At 43.1% G+C, this 21,213-nt stretch overlaps 1 protein-coding gene across 2 annotated transcripts; it reads right to left on the bottom strand.

Annotated features, from left to right (window-relative positions):
- Positions 1-466: 466 nt before the first annotated feature.
- Positions 467-11,173, bottom strand: zgc:113307 (uncharacterized protein LOC553753 homolog). Of its 2 annotated transcripts, XM_064965840.1 has the most exons (8): positions 10,680-11,173; positions 10,042-10,114; positions 9,436-9,648; positions 9,060-9,201; positions 8,386-8,710; positions 8,036-8,186; positions 7,547-7,713; positions 467-3,240 (listed from the first exon to the last, which is right to left on the bottom strand). In XM_064965840.1, the coding sequence occupies exons 3-8, from the start codon at positions 9,627-9,629 to the stop codon at positions 3,089-3,091; spliced, it is 1,131 nt and encodes a 376-aa protein (XP_064821912.1). In that variant the 5' UTR covers positions 9,630-9,648; positions 10,042-10,114; positions 10,680-11,173; the 3' UTR covers positions 467-3,088. The 2 variants fall into 2 exon arrangements, with proteins under 2 accessions (XP_064821912.1, XP_064821913.1); XM_064965841.1 differs by lacking the exon at positions 10,042-10,114.
- Between the last annotated feature and the right edge of the window lie 10,040 nt (positions 11,174-21,213).

Raw genomic sequence — 21,213 nt, 5'->3', positions numbered from 1 at the left:
CTAACATGTATTGACTCATGGGGTTGAATACTTATCTAATCAAGTTATATTAGTGATTTATTTTCCATAAATCAAATTAAATGTAGACATTTTTCTTCAACTTTGACTCGCAGCTGTAATTGCTGCTTTTACAAAGTATTGACTCAGGGGTTTGAATACTTATGTAAAATATATATTTCTGTATTTAATTTTCAATACATCTATAAATATTTCTTAAAACATGTTTTCACTTTGTCATTATGGGGTATTGTGTTTAGAAGGGTGAAAAATAATCAATTTAATCCATTTTGAATTCAGGCTGTAACACAACAAAATGTGGAATAGGTCAAGGGGTATGAATACTTTCTGAAGTCCCTGTAATTTAGCTTAATAAGCACAGTTGAATAATGACACATGCATGTAGACATATTGAAAATATTTATTCATTTACTGTTTGGCAAAACAATGTCCTTATACAGGGTACACCAATTTACAAAAAAAAAGATACCTGGTAGCTTGCTAGTTAGCTAGCAAAAGACGCTACATTCAGCTGGCTAGCTTACAGCTAAAGCTAATGTCAGTTTACTACCCTAAAACTTTATTTGTTATAATATGCAAACCATAACCCAAAGCAAGCTGATTTTCTTCCAAAATGTTCAATGCGTTAAATGACTTTCTCTTTCTTGTCGAACTGTTTGTATGTGACAGAGGAGCGTCTGGAACTGCAAAATGATTAAAGTGTTAAGTGTTAAGGAGACAGCGTACCTCTTTTATGAAGGAAGAGATTAGGTTGCTTCTAATGAAGTATAATTGTATTCATAATATACTGTAATTCGTAAAGGAAAGATGTAGACAGTGGAATGCTTACTCATGGCCCTTCCCAAACAATGCAGAGGGAAAGAAAATGGAGAGATAATAGAAAAGTTAAACACGTAGTAATAAATACACAACAGCAGCAATAACTTGGGTACCAGTACCGAGTCGATGTACAAGGGTACGAGGTAATTGAGGTAGATATATACATAGAACTAGGAATAAAGGGACAGATAATAAAGGGTAGTAGCAGTGTGTGTGATGAGACAAAAACGTTAGTGCAACATGGTCAATGCAGATAGTCCGGGTAGCTATTTGGTTAACTATTTAACTAACTATTTATCAGTCTTATGGCTTGGGGGTAGAAGCTGTTCATGGCCATGCGATAGCTGAGTTGGGTGGCTGGAGTCTTTAACCATTTTTACGGCCTTCCTCTGACACGGCCTGATACAGAGGTCCGGGATGGCAGGCAGCTTGGCCCCAGTGATGTACTGGGCTGTACACACTACACTTTGTAGCGCCTTGCGGCCGGATGCCAAGTAGTAGCCATACAAGCAATGATGCAGCCAGTCAAGATGGTGCAGCCGTAGAACCTTTTGAGGATCTGAGGGCCCATGTCAAATCTTTTCATTCTCCTGAGGGGGAAGAGGGGATGTTGTGTCCTCTTCATGATTGCATTGGTGTGTGGACCATGATAGATCCTTCTATGCAAATGTTGCTGATCAGTAGGCTAATATAAGTCCCAAATGGAAGGGCAACTGATTGCTTGTCATCTGTAGCACCATGGACTCCACTGACTAGGAAAATGCTCAATAACTCAATGCATTCACACACTCCTATTGAATACGCATTCACCTGTATTGTGAGTAGGCCTAAGCCATCTTGACTTACCCAGATTATTAAGATATTTACGATTCAAATACAATTGTGACTATTATTTTGGTATGTAGTTAGATTGGTAAAAACAAAGTCAAATGTATTGTTTGATCTGAAAATGTAAACCCAAAAATTGGTATCGGCATCTGCCCTAAAAAATCCATATAGCCATTTATCACAGGCTTTCCATAAACACACTTAGAGACACAGACACACACACACACACACACACAGTCACACAGACACACACTCAGCCACAGTTTCCATTGCATGTATGCTGTTGGTCCAGATGTAGTACCCCCTGAACGGCTGGGTCTGCAAAGTGCAATGTCTCCGGTCAAATGTTGGTATTGACATTAGTACACACACGTGCACATGCACACGCACACACACTTTCCCCTATAGGTTCAGAGGTATGCCGTCACGGAACACGGCATGTTAAAATTCCACTCATGGGGCAACCTATACCTCTATTAATGTGTGTCTCGGGATAGAGTTATATTATGTGTGATTTCTAGGTCTAAGAAACTGATATTCAGGAATAACAAACCTTGTGTTACCATGAATATAACAGCAGGCCTTTATGGGCTGTGTTCATAGTGAAGTTATGTTTCTGTGTCTCTCATACCGAGCGCTAGTTACCCATAGAGCAACAGGAACAGGATCTAGACTAATGAGACCAATCTAGGTTTATAGAGACTAACGCTCTGGATTGACAAAGGTTTTGTGTTATATGAAACAGATAGTATTTCATGTCTACATCACTAGTAAAAACACAGTAAAAACAATTGATAATGGTGTAAATTGTATTGTTCTGTTCATATGCCAAAACAATGCGTTACAGTCATGCATCCAATAAAGCACATCATTTGACCTTAGCAAAACATTGACGATATTGTAAAACTTTACAGTAACAAAACGCATACAATGTGCGCATTAATACGTGTGTGTTGGATCAGTTCAACTCCAAGTTGACTCTACAGTACTGTGATGTATTAACAAGCCTTGGTGGGTGATGTTTGTGGATGAATTGAATGACTATGTGCTTCATACACTGATCAGACTGTGTTACAGTATGAGGTGGTTACAGTGAGACTAGCAAAACAACATTAAATGAGCCTCAGCTCTACTCCTGGAGGATAAAAAAATAAAATAAAAAATACATGTATTGAGTATTGAAGACCTGTTCTGAGAGCATGTAAGCGTTTGCTTGCGTTTGTGTGTGTCCAAACGTGCGTCCGAGTGGGCATGAATGATGTGTGTTTGTAGGATGTGCGTTTGAATGACGTACTTGTGTGCATGTGTGTGTGTGTGTTAATTTCTGAATGTTCGGACCTGTGGAATCTTGACAGAATCTTTCCAGGTAAGCTTCAAAGCAGGGTTGTGGCAGGGTCAGGTGGTTAGAGGTACGAGGTCAGGGTTAGATGTATATGTGGTGCAGGACTCGGAGGCAGTAGACCCATTCAGGTGGTAGTAGATGATAGGACATCTTGTTCCCGTCCAGACGAAGGATCCTCATCCTGGAGTACGACAGAGGACCCACCTCCCGACAGAAACTAGAGATGTTAAACTCTGCAGAGGACAAAGAGCAGAGCGAGGACAGAGAGGATAGAAAGGATAGAGGACAAAGAGAACAGAGGACAGTATGGTTTTTACATGCACTCACACCCTATACCCAGTAATGACATTCCCACTCATATACTCTTACTTCACAAAGTATATTTTTACAATATGTGAACATAACTTAAACCCAGTTCCTCCAATTGAGAGATGTCACAGTATTTTGAGTGTACTGCCATCATTGTTCCTGAAATGGCAGACTATGAGAAGGATTTGCCTGATCAGAAGCTGGATACAGCTACAGTATCCTATTCTATTAGGAGCAGAACCCACAACATGCTACAGTAGTTGATGCCAAATCCAAAAAGCAGCTACAGCTATCTTAAAAAAGAGGAGGAGAGAAAACATAATCTCCTCTCTACCTCCTGTTCCTGCCTATAGCTATTGGCAGAAGGGTACGTTTGGCAGAGGGTAGACAACAGTAGCTAGCTGTCGGGATGCTAGACAGTGAGGTGAGTGTTTTTCTCTCGGTGAATGTCTTGTGTTTAGCTCTCTGTCAGACCAGACCAGACACACATACCAGGTTATTGTGCTGACTCATGTCTCCTGGAGAGCCTTGCGGAAAACAAGCTCACACTCCATTTTTATTTCTCTTGCTTTCTCGCTCTCTTTTTATTTCTGTGTCTCTAACCCCGCCTCTCTGTCTGTTCCTCTACAGTGTCTACAGAATGTTTTCAGACCCTTGACTTTTCCCACATTTTGTTGTGTTACAAAGTGCCATTTTTGTCAATGATTGACTTAAAAAAACTCTGTAATGTCAAAGTTGAAGAACATTTTTAAAATGTTAATAATGGAAAATAAAATACTAAAATATCTTAATTAAAGGAGTATTCAACCTCTTGAGTGAATACATGTTAGAATCACCTTTGGAAGCTGTCTTTCTGAGTAATACCTTGACTACAGCGCCCGCATCGCATGCGTGAGCATTTCAAAATAAATGTAGAAATCTATATTATTCAATTATTGCACCCACACTGCTTGCTCACGCCAACGAGCGTCTGTGTTGCCAAGGGCTTAGAAGTCAGTTCTAATTGTGACGCAGATCGCGCTGCAAGTCCTGCCACTCCAATCTCCTCATTGGTTTATAGAAGCAGGTACCGGCGTGCCATCTCCTCATCGGTTATACCCACATGGGTGACTGAAAGACAAATGAGGTAGGTGGTGGTAATGCACCTAATTTATGAAAGCTGCCAATCGCAATATAAAATCAAGAGAAGAAAAAGCCTGAAAGGAGGAGAGATGACAAGAAACGATTCGGTTGACCGTTTTATGTGTGTATTAATTTTTAGAGTAGAGGACCTTGTGCATTTCAGGTAAAATAACAACTCAATGTTTATGTCCCAGGACAAATTAGATAGCAACAGCAAGCAAGCTAAATAGTACAAATTATCTAGCAAGTGCAAGCTAGCTAGATAAATTGCCATAAATATTTAATGCTTTTTGACTTGTCCCCAAATTAATGTAATTGGTTGAGATTTTCTTTTGGTATTTTAACCTGCGTGTCGTGATTGCGTTTAGCATGGTTGGGACAAAATACATTTACAAACGATGGAGCACGCGAGCAGCCGGTTTGGGTTCCGTGTAAGTCTCTAAGAGCTTTGCAAACCTGGATCGTACAATCTTTAAAAAATCTTCAAGCTCTGTCAAGTTGGTTGTTGATCTTTGCTAGACAGACTTTTTCAAGTCTTGACATTGATTTTCAAGCCGAGTTAAGTCAAAACTGTAACTAGGCCACTCAGGAACATTCAATATCACCTTGGTAAGTAACTCCAGTGTATAGTTTGGCCTCATGGTGAAATCCCTGAGTGGTTTTCCTCCTCTCCGTAAACTGAGTTAGGAAGGATGCCTGTATCTTTGCAGTGACTGGGTGTATCAATACACCCTCCAGAGTGCAATAATAACTTTGCCATGCTCAAAGGGACATTCAGTAGATACAGTATGTTTCCATGAACTTCTCCCTTGATTTTTTTTGTCGACATTTAGAAAGCTTGCATGGAAAATAGATGTGACAAATGCCTGCTAGGGTGCATTTCCATGTATCTACCTTGTGTCGATATAAACAGCTGGATGTAACAACGTCACAGCTGGACGTAATGATGTTGAATAAAACTGTAGTGTTTCCACTAACCATTTAGACAAGTTGCGCATTAATAAATTGGCAACATCCTGTATGCCCTCCCATCTATCTGTTTCATGTCTCAGGTAGCCGATGAAAGCCAGCATGGGATAGAATTCAAGAATAGACTAGTGTGCAATATAATGTGCCACAATATTGCCACGGCCCGTGCCATTGTGAAACTTGCACGGTAAATAATTGGATGGTGAAACTTGCATCCAGCCAACCAGAAAAGCAATTTGAAGCAATTCAACCATTCTTGAAAGTCAGGACAAGGATCCTGCAAAGAAACATTATTTTGATAGTTAAAAAATGGATTTAGCAGGCATTTAGAATGAAATATGGAGTGGAGCTTGTGATGACATCACGTGCCGCGCGTATCTTCAAAATTATTCGGCAATCATCATTTAATCGAAAAACACAGTTTCCATCACAGTTTCCATTTTTTATGTTTTAGCCATCATCCAATAGGTGCCATTCTTTGCAAGACATTGGAAAACCTCCCTGTATTTGTCTTTGAAATTGTGCTTCACTGCTTGACTGAAGGACCTTACAGATAATTGTTTGTGTGGGGTACAGAGACAGGGGTGGTCATTTAAACATCTTCTTAAAACCATTATTGAGGACAGAGTTAGTCAAGCAACTTATTATCAGTGGTGGAAAAAGTACCCAAATGACATATTTGAGTAAAGGTAAAAGTTAATAAAAATGAAAGTGAAAGTCACCCAGTAAAATACTACTTAAGTATACTACTTGGTTTAAAATATACTTATCAAAAGTAAATGTAATTGCTAAAATATACTTCAGTATCAAAAGTAAAAGTTAAATAATTTTGAATTCCTTATATAAAGCAAGCCAGACAGCATAATTTTCTTATTTTTAAAATTATGGATAGCCAGGGGCACACTCCATCACTCAGACATTATTATAAATGAAGCATGTGTGTTTATTGATTCCGCCAAATCAGAGGCAGTAGGGATGACCAGGTATGTTCTGTGTGAATTAGACAACTTTCATGTCCTGCTAAGCAATCAAAATGTAACGAGTACTTTTGGGTGTCAGGGAAAATATATGGAGTGAAAATTACATAATTTTCTTTGGGAATGTAGTGATGTGAATGTAAACGTTGTCAAAAATATAAATAGTAATGTGAAGTTCAGAAACCCTAAAAAAATGACTTAAGTAGTACTTTAAAGTATTTTTTACTTAAGTAGTACTTTAAAGTACTTTACACCACTGCTTATTATCTGACTTTTTAAGCAAATGTGTATTCCTGAAGTTATTTAGGCTTGCCTTAATTAACAAAGGGCTTGAATGCTTATTGACTCAAGTCATTTCAGCTTTCCATTTTTTAAATTAATTTGTAAAATGTCTAAAAACTTAAGTCCACATTGAGATTAGGGGGTATTGTGTGTATGCCAGTGACACTAAATCCACATGTAAACCACTTTAAATTCGGCTGTCACACAACAAAATGTGAAAAGAGTTAAGGGCTGTGAATACTTTCTGAAGGCACTGTACCTCTACCTCTGTTTTTCTCTCTTGTCATTCTCTCTCCCTCTCTCACTCTCTCCCCCTCTTTCCCTCTCCCTCTGTAGCCCAAACATCCAAGCCAGAACAGGAATCCAGGAATCCTAACAGTGTTTTGTCAAGGAGACACGGCTGAGCGAACGAGTGGCCAATTGTGAGATAACACAGGTTTGTTATTGAAGATGAGGCAGGAAGTTAATCCAATCCTCATGTGCTGATTTGCAGTTCAAGAGAAGCATTCAGGTGTTTTATAATTTGATCAGCTTCGTCATTTGGAAATATTTGGAGGCACAACATGAAGCATTAACTCCAAAATATTGAGGTTATGCATTAACTCTGAATGGTTAAGGTAAGTTTTAAGGTTTGGGATATGCTTAAATCAAAAATCTCAAAACAACTTTCGATCGCTGGAGTCGAACAAAATATGCTTACGCCCCTAGTGGCCGGTCTCCACATCATCTTCCTATGTCCTTCGACATGGATGGACGTTGAATACTGACTTGTTTCACGGGTGACCCGGCTGGATCTTACTCCCCTGGTCATCCCCTCACAGATGTTTTCTCTACTCCTTAGATTGTCTATGTGTGTACGGGAGTGTATGTGTAGTCTTACCTTGTATGTGGTTGGCCTCCAAGTATAGGTATTGTAGTGTGAGGGGAACCAGGGGGATGGTTGTCAGCTTGTTGTAAGAGAGATCCAGCTCCACAAGGGAAGACAGGTTGAAGGATCGGGGGTGGAGGGAAGGGCTCACTAGACCACAGCGGCTCAGACGCAGGTACCTACACACACGCGCGCGCATGCATAAACACGCACGCACGCACACACACACACACACACACACACACACACACACACACACACACCACATTTACATTAAAGCCACATTCTTATCCAGAGTAACTTTCAATATTAGAGAACAAAATAACCACAATTTGTGATAATATCAGAGAGGTGTGATGCATATCAGACTGAAATAATGTGTGTGTGTGTGTGTGTGTGTGTGTGTGTGTGTGTGTGTGTGTGTGTGTGTGTGTGTGTGTGTGTGTGTGTGTGTGTGTGTGTGTGTGTGTGTGTTTGCATGCTTGCATCTACGTGTGTTACCTGAGATTAGTGAAGCCCTGTAGACTTTCCTCCCCCAGGCCAGACAGAGAGTTGTTGGAGAGGTAGAGCTGCTGGATGGAGGGAGGAAGGTGGGAGGGGAAGGAGGAGAAGAGGTTCCCGCTCAGGCTCAACAGGTTAAGAGACACCAGGCCTGGTGGGTGAGGAGGGAGAGGTGGAGGGAGAGGAAGAGGGGGAGAGAGAGGGGGAGGATAGGAGAGAGGGTACCAGAACAGGCATGTTCAGAGCTGTTACCTTTGAGGCTGTTATTTTTAACATATGTCAGAAAAGGTGTCATATATTTTGGCATAAAATATAATATCTCAGAATGTACACAGAGCGAAGGCACTTACCTGTGAAGTCAGTCTCTGTAATCACGTTCAACCTATTCCCCTGCAGTAGCAGCAATGTAAGATTATGTAAGTTCCCAAAGGTTCCCGGGGAGATGCTGGTGATGAGGTTGTGTGCCAGTCGGAGCTGTCGCAGGCTCCTGGGCAGGCCAGAGGGCACGACAGTCAGCTCATTGTGGTTGAGGAACAGGTATTGGAGCTGGGTCAGGTTCTGCAGCGTGGAGGTCTGCAGCCCGTCTGTCTGCAGACGATTATCATCCAGGATGAGCCAGCGGAGTCCTGAGGAGTTGGTGAGAGAGGAGGAGGGCAGGGACGAGATGTTGTTGCCCTGAGAAAACACACACACCCATAAACTGTGTGTTACCTATAGATGTAGGATCTTAATTTTGTTGCTGAGAATTTTACTGCACAGCAGTGTATTCAAGGCTTAATAAGGCTTCTAAAGTTTGTAATTTCCACTTTAAAATGTCATATTTGATTACGAAAAATGTATCTAACCCCTATAAAAAATGTCCATGACTTATAATATACATAATAATTAAAATGTTCTCTTGCTGCAGGATTATTGGCTCAAATTAAGATCCGTCACCTGTATAGGAACCGTGTGGTGCCTGGCAGTCTTTCAGACAGGTGTCTCAGACCCCTTTGTGCATGTGCTTGCATGTGGTGTGTATTACCTGCAGGAACAGGTATTGTGTATTGTAAAACATGCTGTCCGGCAGCTCTCCCAGGTCTCTGTGGTCACAGTACAGAGCTGAGGGCCACTGGATAGGACAGTCACACAGGTCAGGGCAGGACTGGGGGTTGTTGGCTCTGTACCTGGATCACACACAGATAAATATCTGTCTTTACTCGGATATTACATATGTAAATAAAGTAGGAAATACATTTGATACTTTGCCATTGAATGATGTTGAAACATTACCCAATCCCGAAGCACCAGCTAAAGCAACTCACGGATTTGCAAGTGCATTTCATTTATAAATGATTTAAAGTACCACGACCTTCAGACTGTTGTCACAGTAATTGAATGTATCAATGTTTTATTTGTACCATGCCCGGTCCATTCGGCCCCTCAGGCTGAATACAGAGGGTTCCCCCAGAAGACGGTTGATCCAGAGAGGAACCCCTCCATAGTCCAGGTCCTGGGTTGTTGCTGGGGTGCCACACACAGGCCTGCAGACACTCAGCATCAGGCCCAGGGCTAGAGTGAGGACTAGGGACAGCACCGACACTTGTACAGCCATGGTGATACTGTAAGACAACCTGGGGATAGTGATAATAGTTGATATATATTGTTTATCTGTATACAAATACAAAGAACCAGTGCAAGGACCAGACCCGACCCACACCACAGCCATGAACACAGCTACTTGGATAATCCCATCGCAGGATCCGAAACACACGTTTCGATCACAACAATTCGATGAGAAAAAAGAAGAAACCAAGCACAGTGGTCTTGCTAGTATCACTGCTCTTTATTGAGCTTTACGTATAGGCCTCAATGCTTTTTCACAACAATTCGAAAGACTCTGAACCATAGAAACTTTTAGAGCTAGAAGCTACTGTAACTTGTCACTCCTGGAGAGTCAGTTGACGAGGTGACGTCACAGTGTGAGACAGCGACTAACTTTCTTTGCTTAATTAACATCTTAATACCTTAATACAGCTGAGGAATTGAGGTATGAGTTTGCCCTCCTGCCATTTGTTGTTGTAAGTTGCAGACACACATCTGTGTTGGAGAGAGAGGAATGTGTATCCATATTTTTCCACATGCACAGCTGCAAACTTAATAATACACAGTGGACAAAAATGTCACACATGCACATATTCACAGACACACGCACGCACACAGGCTGCCAGGCACACACACACACACACACACACACACACACACACACACACACACACACACACACACACACACACACAAAATACGAATACACAAAATAAGCATACACACACATAGATGACAGAGACTGCATCATCAGGGTGTCCTTAAACTGTAAGTCAACTGGACTTCAGAATGGTAACATTCACATTCACAGTCGCATGATAAACACTTCTCTCATTGAGGTAGGGGCAGTTTGGATTATAGCACAGTCATACACATCAACATTATTCTGCCTGTCAGTAACAACATAAGATACAGACATTTATAGCCTGCAGTAACTGCAATTATACATTTGCCAGTATATTAATCAACGCATTTATTTTCCACTAAATCTCACTTTACACTCACAAAAACATTCACAAACACCACATGTACATGAAGGAAACAGACAAAGCACACATACCTTCTTTATGGGTTCAGGTTTGTGGTTGTTAGTATTCCTGAGCTGTGGTTCCATGTACAGTAGCAGTAGACAGTAGTAGTGGTTCACTGTCTGCACAGATGAGCATGTGGCACTGAATGGGCGTGAGCGTGTGTGTGTGTTCAGGCTACCTGCAGTGTTTACCCACTGCCAAATACATTCCTGAGGCATACACCCCAAGCCTTAGACATCCTCCATATTCTTCCCTCTCTCCCGGCTTTCTCTTCTCCCTCTCTCCCTCTTTCTCTTCTCCTTCTCTTCCCTCTCTCCTTCTCTCCCTCTCTCCCTCTTTCTCTTCTCCCTCTCTCCCTCTTTCTCTTCTCCTTCTCTTCCCTCTCTCCTTCTCTCCCTCTTTCTCTTCTCCCTCTCTCCCTCTTTCTCTTCTCCTTCTCTTCCCTCTCTCCTTCTCTCCCTCTCTCCCTCTTTCTCTTCTCCCTCTCTCCCTCTTTTTCTTCTCCTTCTCTTCCCTCTCTCCTTCTCTCCCTCTCTCCCTCTTTCTCTTCTCCCTCTCTCCCCTTTCTCTTCTCCTTCTCTTCCCTCTCTCCCTCTTTCTCCTCTCCCTCTCTCCCTCTTTTTCTTCTCCTTCTCTTCCCTCTCTCCCTCTTTTTGTTCTCCTTCTCTTCCCTCTCTCCCTCTTTCTCCTCTCCCTCTCTGCCCTTTCTCTTCTCCTTCTCTTCCCTCTCTCCCTCTTTCTCCTCTCCCTCTCTCCCTCTTTTTCTTCTCCTTCTCTTCCCTCTCTCCCTCTTTTTGTTCTCCTTCTCTTCCCTCTCTCCCTCTTTCTCTTCTCCCTCTCTCCCTCTTTTTCCTCTCCTTCTCTTCCCTCTCTCCCTCTTTCTCCTCTCCCTCTCTCCCTCTTTTTCTTCTCCTTCTCTTCCCTCTCTCCTTCTCTCCCTCTTTCTCCTCTCCTTCTCTTCCCTCTCTCCCTCTTTCTCCTCTCCCTCTCTCCCTCTTTTTCTTCTCCTTCTCTTCCCTCTCACCTTCTCTCCCTCTTTCTCCTCTCCTTCTCTTCCCTCTCTCCCTCTTTCTCCTCTCCTTCTCTTCCCTCTCTCCCTCTTTCTCTTCTCCCTTTCTCCCTCATTCCACTCAGACACAACACCCTATAGTAACTGTTCAGCCTGCAACATTTGGTGGAAACATGTTCTTCAAAAACAAGAGAGGGTGGGGGGGGGGGGGAGAAGGATCAAAAGGATGAGGGAAAGTAGAGGTCTGATATCAGGGCATAGGGTTTGAATTATAATCTGGCAAAGTTTTCAAAGGCTGCATGCCGTCAGGATCACATGGTCTTTGGTCAATCCTTTATCTGCACACACTACTTTATAAATACGCAAAGGGCCAATGTGATTATGATCCAGGCGACAGCCCAAAGCTTTGTGTGTGTGTGTGTGTGTGTGTGTGTGTGTGTGTGTGTGTGTGTGTGTGTGTGCATCTTTTGGGCATTTCGGGATGCATCTCAGCTGAGTACACTGGAAAGATTCCAGGGTTACTGCTGAAAGTTATGGGGACCGAGAGAAAGAAAATAACACAGTAGGAGAGCTGGAGGGAGAGGGAGGAGTGTCGAGAAGAGGGAGTCAGTGGGGACAGAGAGTAGAAGGGAGGGTTGGAGAGAGGGAGGGACTGGAAGAGCGGGATCTTGTGGGGGATTGAGGGAGAAAGGGAGGTTGGGAGGACTGAGGGAGAGAAGGAGAGGGGATGTGGGGACTGAGTGAGAGGAAACCACAGGAATAGCGCCCCCTAGCACAAACAGATGTCATAAGACCATCAGTTCCAAAGTGTTTGTGTGTGTGACTGTGTGTGCACACGGACACATGTGTGAACACTTTCCCCTACCTATTAGTGTCATCCAGGCATGTTTTTTCTGTGTATGTTGCCAGAGGGAGAACCACAGGGTTTTACATGACAGTATCCTCGGGGGAGCTGTGTAACCATAGGTCTGACATAATGCCACCCAGGCTATCCATGACTCACAACAATAAGTGGAGACTAAAATGGGAACTATTATGGGTACTGCTATTAGGGGACTGAGAGAGGGAGCTAAAATAGGGGATTGTTAATAGGGGACTAAATAGGGGAATATTATTGTGATATCTGATTCCTTAGCACTACGATAATATGTTTAGGTATAAGCTTGTAACGTCATTGAGGGAAAGCGTGATGAGAAAACAACAAGATTGAATAACTTCATATAAGGTTTTGAAATAATTTGTCTCATCTTTTCCATCATAACAGAGCGTTGGGCCCATGATGGTATTGTTCTTCAATAACATTTGTTATGAAATAGGTTTGGCGCTCTGATTTATAATGGAATGAATGAGGAACTTGTTTCAGGAAGATATTTGAAAAAGATTGACTGAGCTGTGACTTATTTTAGGACAGACTGAGCCTACAGGTAGCACATACCATTCTGGAGTACCACACACACACTATCGCACACACACACATGGAAACACACGCGCACTCACATAGACAGGCACACATGCACTGTTACGCACACACACACACGCACACACACACACACACACACGCACACGCCCGCACACGCACGCACGCACGCACGCCCGCACGCACGCACGCACGCACGCACGCACGCACGCACGCACGCACGCACGCACGCACGCACGCACGCACGCACGCACGCACGCACACACACACACACACACACACACACACACACACACACACACACACACACACACACACACACACACACACACACACACACACACACACACACACACACACACACACACACACACACACACACACACACACACACTGGCTGGCTGATGGCTTTTCCATAAACAGAAGAAGGAAATGAGGAAACCTTCCATAGTCTCTTGGCCAGGTTCTCTCTGCAGCAAAATCTGTCTTTTCACCAGCAGGCAGCCTGTGAGAGCCAGTTAACCACTAGAGCACATATGTCAGAGTCAAGGCCCGCGGGCCACATCCGGCCCGCGAGAAGGTTTTTTACGGCCCCTGGGATGATCTTGATTTATTATTAGAACCGGCCCGCAGACCGCAGCAAGCCGGCAGCCCGCAGATCTTTTACACGCACCAATACTACATTTCCCACAATGCAACGGTGACGCACCGAGCAGTAGGCTGCTTCATTTCAATATTTATTGGCACAGCAGTCGTCAGCATCACAGTAAAATTAACTTTCAGATACCCATCAAAAATGGCAAAACGGAAGGTGGACACTGAGAACCGGGGTTTCAAACAAGGTGGGAGTCGGAGTATATGTTCACGGAGGTAGCTGGAAAACCTGTGTGTCTTCTGTGTGGAGAAAGTGTGGCGGTACTGAAAGAGTATAATCTGAGACGACATTATGAAACGAAACACGCGGACAAAAACAAGAATATGGACATGGAACAAAGGCTACAAAAGGCAGAGGAATTAAAACGAGGCCTCAAATCTCGACAGGCTCTGTTCAAAAAAGCCAAATCACAAGGCCAGGCTGCTGTCAAGGCCAGTTTTATTTTGGCAGAAGAGATCGCTAAATCAGCCCGGCCATTTACGGAGGGGGATTTCATCAAAAACTGCATGATTAAAGTTTGTGACGAAGTTTGCCCAGAAAAAGGCAACTCTTTTTAAATGTGAGTCTGAGCAGAAACACCATTGCCGAGAGAGTAGACCAGTTGTCCATCAATCTAAAAGAGCAGCTTGTGAAAAAGGGAAAAGATTTCATTGCATATTCCTTGGCTGTGGATGAGAGCACCGACATTTCTGACATTGCCCAGTTGTCAATTTTCATCCGCGGAGTGGACTCCAGCCTAAGCGTGACAGAGGAGTTTTTGGCTTTACGTCCTATGCATGGCACAACTACGGGGCATGATTTGTATGAAGAGGTGTCAAGATGTGTAAATGAGATGGAGCTGCCTTGGGAAAAACTCGTGGGTTTGACAACCGACGGAGCACCTGCGATGTGTGGACACAGGAGCGGACTGGTGGCGAAGATACGGGAAAAGATGCAAGAGGAAAACGCGACAGGTGAGCTGACAGCTTATCATTGTATCATACACCAGGAAGCGTTGTGCGGTAAAGCCTTGAAAATGGAGCATGTAATGAGCATCATCACGCGCACAGTTAACTTTATCAGAGCCAAAGGTTTGAATCACCGCCAGTTCAAGGCATTTCTGACGGAGTTAGAAACGGAGCATGGTGATTTGCCTTATCACACAGAGGTGCGATGGCTAAGCCAGGGAAAGGTGCTTCAAAGATGTTTCGAGCTTCGTGAGGAGATTTGTCTGTTCTTGGACAGCAAAGGGAAAGACACAACACAACTCCGAGACGAAATGTTTCTGTGTGAAATGGCTTTTCTGTGTGACATTACGAGTCAAGATTACTGACAGAGCCATAAGAAAATATTGCTTTATTTATCTGATCATATTGGAATATATTTGTTAGGTTTTCAGTAGGTTCAATTAGGTTCACTAGACTATATGCGTCATTTAAAAATTTTTCAATGAACATTCGAACAGTCCGGCCCTCGGCTTGTAGCTAAATTTTTTATTTGGCCCTCCGTCCATTTGACTTTGACACCCCTGCACTAGAGTATATCAAAATCGAATCAAATGTAACTTTATTTGTCAAACGCACCGAATGCAACTGGTGTAGACTATACATACAGGGAGTACCAGTACCAGATCAATGTACAGAGGTACGAGGTATTTGAGGTAGATAAGTACTGAAGGCGGCATCGGGACAGTGACTCGGCATCAGGATAGATAATAATAAGACTAAAATAAAGAACAGAGTAGCAGCAGCAAATGATGCGTGTAAAAGTGTGTGTTCGTGAGTAATGTGTATGTGTGTGTGTGTGTGTGTGTGTGTGTGTTCGTGAGTAATGTGTGTGTGGGTGTGTGTGTGTGTGTGTGTGTGTGTGTGCGTGTGCGTGTGTGTGTGTGAATGTAGTGTATGTGCATGTGTGTGGGCTTGTGTGGGAGTATCAATGTAGCGTGTGTGTATATGTTGTGTATATATAGTGTAGTGAATGTGCGTAGGTTCAGTACAAGATAGAGTGCAGAGAGTTCAGGTACCATTAATTGACTACTTAGCAGTCGGGCCAAATCACTTCGTCAAACAACTATATGAGTCTACAGCAACAGTAGCAGGCAGTAACACAACAACAACATTCCTAAATTTGAGTACAGTAACCGTGTATGTTCCAGGCTCATTTTCAAGCAGGACTTGAACCATCAACCTTGTGATTACATGAGACAGGGAGCTAGAGGGCAAAGGCATAAAGAAGAACAGTATATAGTGAAGGAAAGTTAGGACACGCTAAGAGAGAGCCAAACCAAACCTTGTGAATGTGGGAGGACAAAGTCCATAGGATTTCTCCAGGCAGACAGTGAAAAAATGAAGTCATGGCTATCTGCTTAAATTAAAAACTCTCTCCCTCACTCTTCCCCTCTCTCTCTCTCTCTCTCTCGCTTGCTCTTTGTCTCTTTCCCTCCCTCCCTTCCCTCTCTCCTTCTCCACTCTCTCTCAGGCCGGGTGATACCTATCTCCCTGCCAAGTCACTCCTAAACCCCACACTCTCCCCGTCTCCCCTCTCTCCCCCACTCTCTCCTCAGTCTCCTATTTCCCTCCATATGTCCCCAGCCAACCCTCCCACTATCTCCATCCTCACCAGACATATAAGATAGTTGGGTGTGTACAGTATGTATGTAGGAGGATATGTAGTGGTTGCACTGAGTCTCTAGAACTCTGCTTATGAGGTCATACATAAAAAAAGAGATAGATAACTGTCTGTGATCTGATGTTAGAACATATTCGCTGACACCCAGAGGCACACACGCAATCCAGATGTACTTCTCTCGCAACTGCTGGGTTGCAGAAAGACAGACCTACCTGCCTTATACAGCACATTCGGAAAGTATTCAGACCCGTTGACTATTTCCAAATGTTATTACGTTACAGCTTTATTCTAAAATGGATTAAATAAAAAATGTTCCTCGTCAATCTACACACAAAACCCCAAAATGGCAAAGAGAAAACAGGTTTTCAGAAATGTTTGCAAATGTATTGAAAATTAAAAAAAACTGAAATATCGTACTTGCATAAGCATTCAGACTCTTTGCTATGAGACTCGAAATTGAGCTCAGGTGCATACTGTTTCCATTGATCATCCTTGAGATGTTTCTACAACTTGATTGGAGTCCACCTGTGGTAAATTCAATTGATTGGACACGATTTCGAAAGGCACACACCGGTCTGTATAAGGTCCCACGGTTGACAGTGCATGTCAGAGTAAAAACCAAGCCAAGTCGAAGGAATTGTCCGTAGAACTCTGAGACAAGATTGTGCCGAGGCACAGATCTGTGGAAGGGTACCAAAACATTTCTGCAGCATTGAAGGTCCTCAAGAACACAGTGACCTCCATCATTTTTAAATGGATTCATTTCGGAACCACCAAGACTCTTCCTAGAGTTGCCCGACCGGCCAATCGGGGGAGAAGGGCCTTAGTCAGGGAGGTGACCAAAAACCCGACAGAGCTCCAGAGATCCTCTGTGGAGATGGGAGAACCTTCCAGAAGGACATCGATCTCTGCAGCACTCCACCAATCAGGCCTTTATGGTAAAGTGGCCAGACGGAAACCACTCCTCAATAAAAGTCACATGACAGCCTGCTTGGAATTTGCCAAAGGGCACCTAAAGGACTCTCAGACCATGAGAAACAAGATTCTCTGGTCTGATGAAACCAAGATTGAACTCTGAATGTCAAGTGTCAGGTGTGAAGGAAACCTGTCACCATCCCTACGGTGAAGCATGGTGGTGACAGCATCATGCTGTGGGGATATTTTTCAGTGGCAAGGACTGGGAGACTAGTCAGGATCGGGGGAAAGATGACCGGAGCAAAGTACAGAGAGATCCTTGATGAAAACCGGCTCCAGAACGTTCAGGACCTCAGACTGGGGCGAAGATTCATCATCCAACAGGACAATGACCCTAAGCACACAGCAGTGGTGTAAAGTACTTAAGTAAAAAATACTTGTAAGTTCTAATTAAGTAGTTTTTTGGGGTATCTGTACTTTATTATACTATTGTTATTTTTGACAACTTTTACCTTCACTTCACTACATTCATAAAGAAAAGGATGTACTTTTAACTCTACATTTTCCCTGACACATAAAAGTACTCGTTACATTTTGAATGCAGGTCAGGAAAATGGTCTAATTTACACACTTATCAAGAGAACATCCCAGGTCATCCCTACTGCCTCTGATCTGGCTAAACACATGCTTTGTTTGGAAATGATGTCTGAGTGTTGGAGTGTACCCCTGGCTATCCGTTAATAAAAGTATTTAGAAAATGTATACTGTCTGGTTTGCTTAATATAAGGAATTTGTAATGATTTATACTTTTACTTCTGATACTTTAGTATATTTTAACAATTACATTTACTTTTGATACTAAAAGTAAGTATATTTATAACCAATAAACCAAGGATGTTTAAAACCAAACCACACTTTTACTCAAGTAGCATTTTACTGGGTGACTTTCACTTTTACTTTTTCTATTAAGGTATCTTTACTTTTACTCAAGTATGACTTTTGGGTACCTTTTCCACCACTGGCACACAACCAAGACAACACAGGAGTGACTTCGAGAGTCTCTGAATGTCCTTAAGTGGCCCAGCCAGAGGCTTGAATCCGATCGAACATATCTGGAGAGACGCTCCCCATCCAACCTGACAGAGCTTGAGAGGATCTGCAGAGAAGAATGGGAGAAACTCCCCAAATACAGGTGTGCCAAGCTTGTAGCGTCATAACCAAGAAGACTTGAGGCTGTAATCGCTGCCAAAGGTGCTTCAACAAAGTACTGAGAAAGGATCTGAAAAATTATGTAAATGCAATATTACTGTTTTGAATTTTCAATACATTTGCTGAAAATGTATTTAATTTTTACAGATTTTTTTTGTCATTATTAGCTATTGTGTGTAGATTCTGTGTAAAAAAAATATATTTATTCCATTTTAGAATAAGCCTGTAACATGTTAGCAAAATGTTAAACAAGCCAAATGGTACAAATACATTCCGAATGCATTGTACAAGAGCTTTGTGGTGACTTCTGGCTGATTCCCAGTCTTTTTGATTCCAGTTCCTGTCACACCTTGATCTGTTCCACCTGTCCTTGTGATTGTCTCCACCTCCCTCCAGGTGTCACCCATCTTCCCTATTACCCTCAGTGTATTTATACCTGTGTTCTCTGTTTGTCTGTTGCCAGTTTGTCTTGTCTTGCCAAGTCAAGCAGAATTTTTCCAAGCTCCTGGTTTTCCTAGTCTCCCTTTTTTAGTCTGAAGTACAGATTTTTTTCTAGTCTGAAGTAGCTCTTCATGTCTTTTAATGGTGGCTCCCTGCAGGGACACAAAATGACGGAGCTGGTCTGAGTCTGCTGGGTCAGTCATGGCCAGTTTGTACTATAATGACACAAGGCGAGACCTAGATGCAGACACAGGAGGCAGATGGTCCGAGTCTCTGATATTTATTGAACAACGAAGGGGCAGGCAAGAGGCAGGCCAAGTACAGGCAAGAGTTCCTAACCAGGTCAGAGTCCAAAAGGTACAGAGCGGCAGGCAGGCTCGAGGTTCGGGGCAAGCAGAATGGTCAGGCAGGCGGGCTCAGTGGCTCAGTGTCAGGGCAGGCAAAAGGTTAGAACCGGAAGGACTAGAAAAGAGAGACTAGGAAAACCAGGAGCTTGAAAAAATGCTGGTTGATTTGGGAAGTCAAGATAAACTTGCAAGCTGTTGCCATGGAGGAGTACATTGAGGAGGACTCTCTGGTTGCTGGTAGCATTCGTCCTTCTGTATCCCAGGCCAGCGAAGGGTTTTTTGGGGGGAAAGAAGGACAAGACCTTGTCTCCATGCATCGGCTACCAGGGCCTCAATGCCATCACAATTGAGAATCGTTACCCCCTGCCAATCCTCTCCTCTCCTTTCGAAATCCTTGTCTTCTCCCGGTCTGACCAAGAACATATCCTCCATGTCTGACAAGTCCTAAGTGCATCCTGGAGAACCATTGCTTGTGAAAGCTGAGAAGTACAATTTTCACCGCTCCACCACCTCCTTTCTGGGATATGTCATCACTGAAGGAAATGTCCAGATGGATCCTGAAAAAGTGAGAGCTGTGGTGGATTGACCCCAACCCACGTCCAGAGTGAAATTGCAATGTTTCCTGGGGTTTGCTAACTTCTACCGCCACTTCATCTGTGGCTAAAGCACCCTGGAAGCTCCCCTCTCTGCACTCACTTCTCCCAAGGTACCGTTCACTTGGTCCCCAGCTGTTGACAGGGCTTTTGTGGATCTGAAGCATCAGTTAACTACTGCCCCCATCCTTGTCCATCCGGACCCGTCCCATCAGTTTGTGGTCGAGGTCAATGCTTGGGGGGGGGCCATCCTGTCCCAGCAATCTGCCCAGGACCAAAAGCTCCATCCCTGTGCCTTCCTGTCCTTTTGTTTCAACTTCACTGAGAGAAACTACGACGTAGGAAACCAGGAACATCTAGCGGTCAAGATGGCACTGGAGGAACTGTCTGGAAGGAGCGGAACATCCATTTTTGGTTTGGACCGACAATAAGAATTTGGAATTTCTCCGCACAGCCAAGAGCCTTAATTCTAGGCAGGCCCGTTGGGCTCTGTTATTCACCAGGTTCAACTTCACCATCTCCTAACGCCCAGGGTCTAAGAATGTGAATCCAGACGCTCTCTCTCTCGCCTGTACAGTTCCGCTGCCACATCCTCTGACTCTGAGAACATCCTCTCTACCTCTCTATTTCAGAGACACAAGAGAAGAGTGCTTCTTAGGTATGGAGTTAAGTAGTTTAGTTAGGGTTAGGGTTAGTGCTCTTTGATCATAGGATGAGATACAAAATAATACAAATAAGTTGTGGGACACCACTATTGTTTGTCACCTTGATGAAGACTGTTGTAGCAGCAAAGCGTCAGTGTATTTTTATTCTTGCCATGCATAAGCGAGTATAACAATGAAGGCTTTTAAATGTTTTTACTACATGAAAGTGCCTTGATTAATTCTGGAAGTTTGTTTTGCACAAAGGCTATTTTTGCATTGTTCATTATGCAACATCAACTTATTTTTATTCAGTTTACTCTATTTTAGTTCCAACACATTTGATTCAAATAATATTGGCCTTGATTATTTGAATTGATTAGGTGGTTGATTTGGTTGATTATGTGAATCCGATGTGTTTGTGATGTGTTTGGAATAAAAAAATATTCAACAAATTGAGAAACAACACTGTAGACAATTTGGGTTAGTTTATTGTTTGGCATCACACATCAGAACACTCCCTCTTACTTGGTCTAGAGGGCATCATTTCATCATGAACTATCACTGTAGTCTAGCATAGAACGTGGAAAGAGAAAGGGGATACCTAGTACCCTGAATGCATTCAAACGAAATGTGTTTCCCGCATGTAACCCAACCCCTCTGAATCAGAGAGGTGCGGGGGGCTGTCTTAATAAATGTTCACGCCACCAGTGTCCGGGGAGCAGTTGT

The sequence above is a fragment of the Oncorhynchus masou genome, chromosome 5 (assembly GCF_036934945.1).
Source record: "Oncorhynchus masou masou isolate Uvic2021 chromosome 5, UVic_Omas_1.1, whole genome shotgun sequence".
NCBI lineage: Eukaryota > Metazoa > Chordata > Actinopteri > Salmoniformes > Salmonidae > Oncorhynchus > Oncorhynchus masou.
The sequence above is the reverse complement of the archived record's forward strand: the minus strand, read 5'-3'. Positions and strand labels throughout refer to the sequence as shown.

Excerpts from the sequence above, each read along its gene's own strand:
- zgc:113307 (XM_064965840.1), bottom strand. The coding sequence starts at position 9,629 with ATGGCTGTACAAGTGTCGGTGCTGTCCCTAGTCCTCACTCTAGCCCTG. Across the intron at positions 7,714-8,035 it reads CAGGGCTTCACTAATCTCAG|GTACCTGCGTCTGAGCCGCT; the intron begins GTAACACACGTA and ends GCGTGTGTGTAG. Across the intron at positions 3,241-7,546 it reads GGAGGCCAACCACATACAAG|AGTTTAACATCTCTAGTTTC; the intron begins GTAAGACTACAC and ends TGTCCTCTGCAG.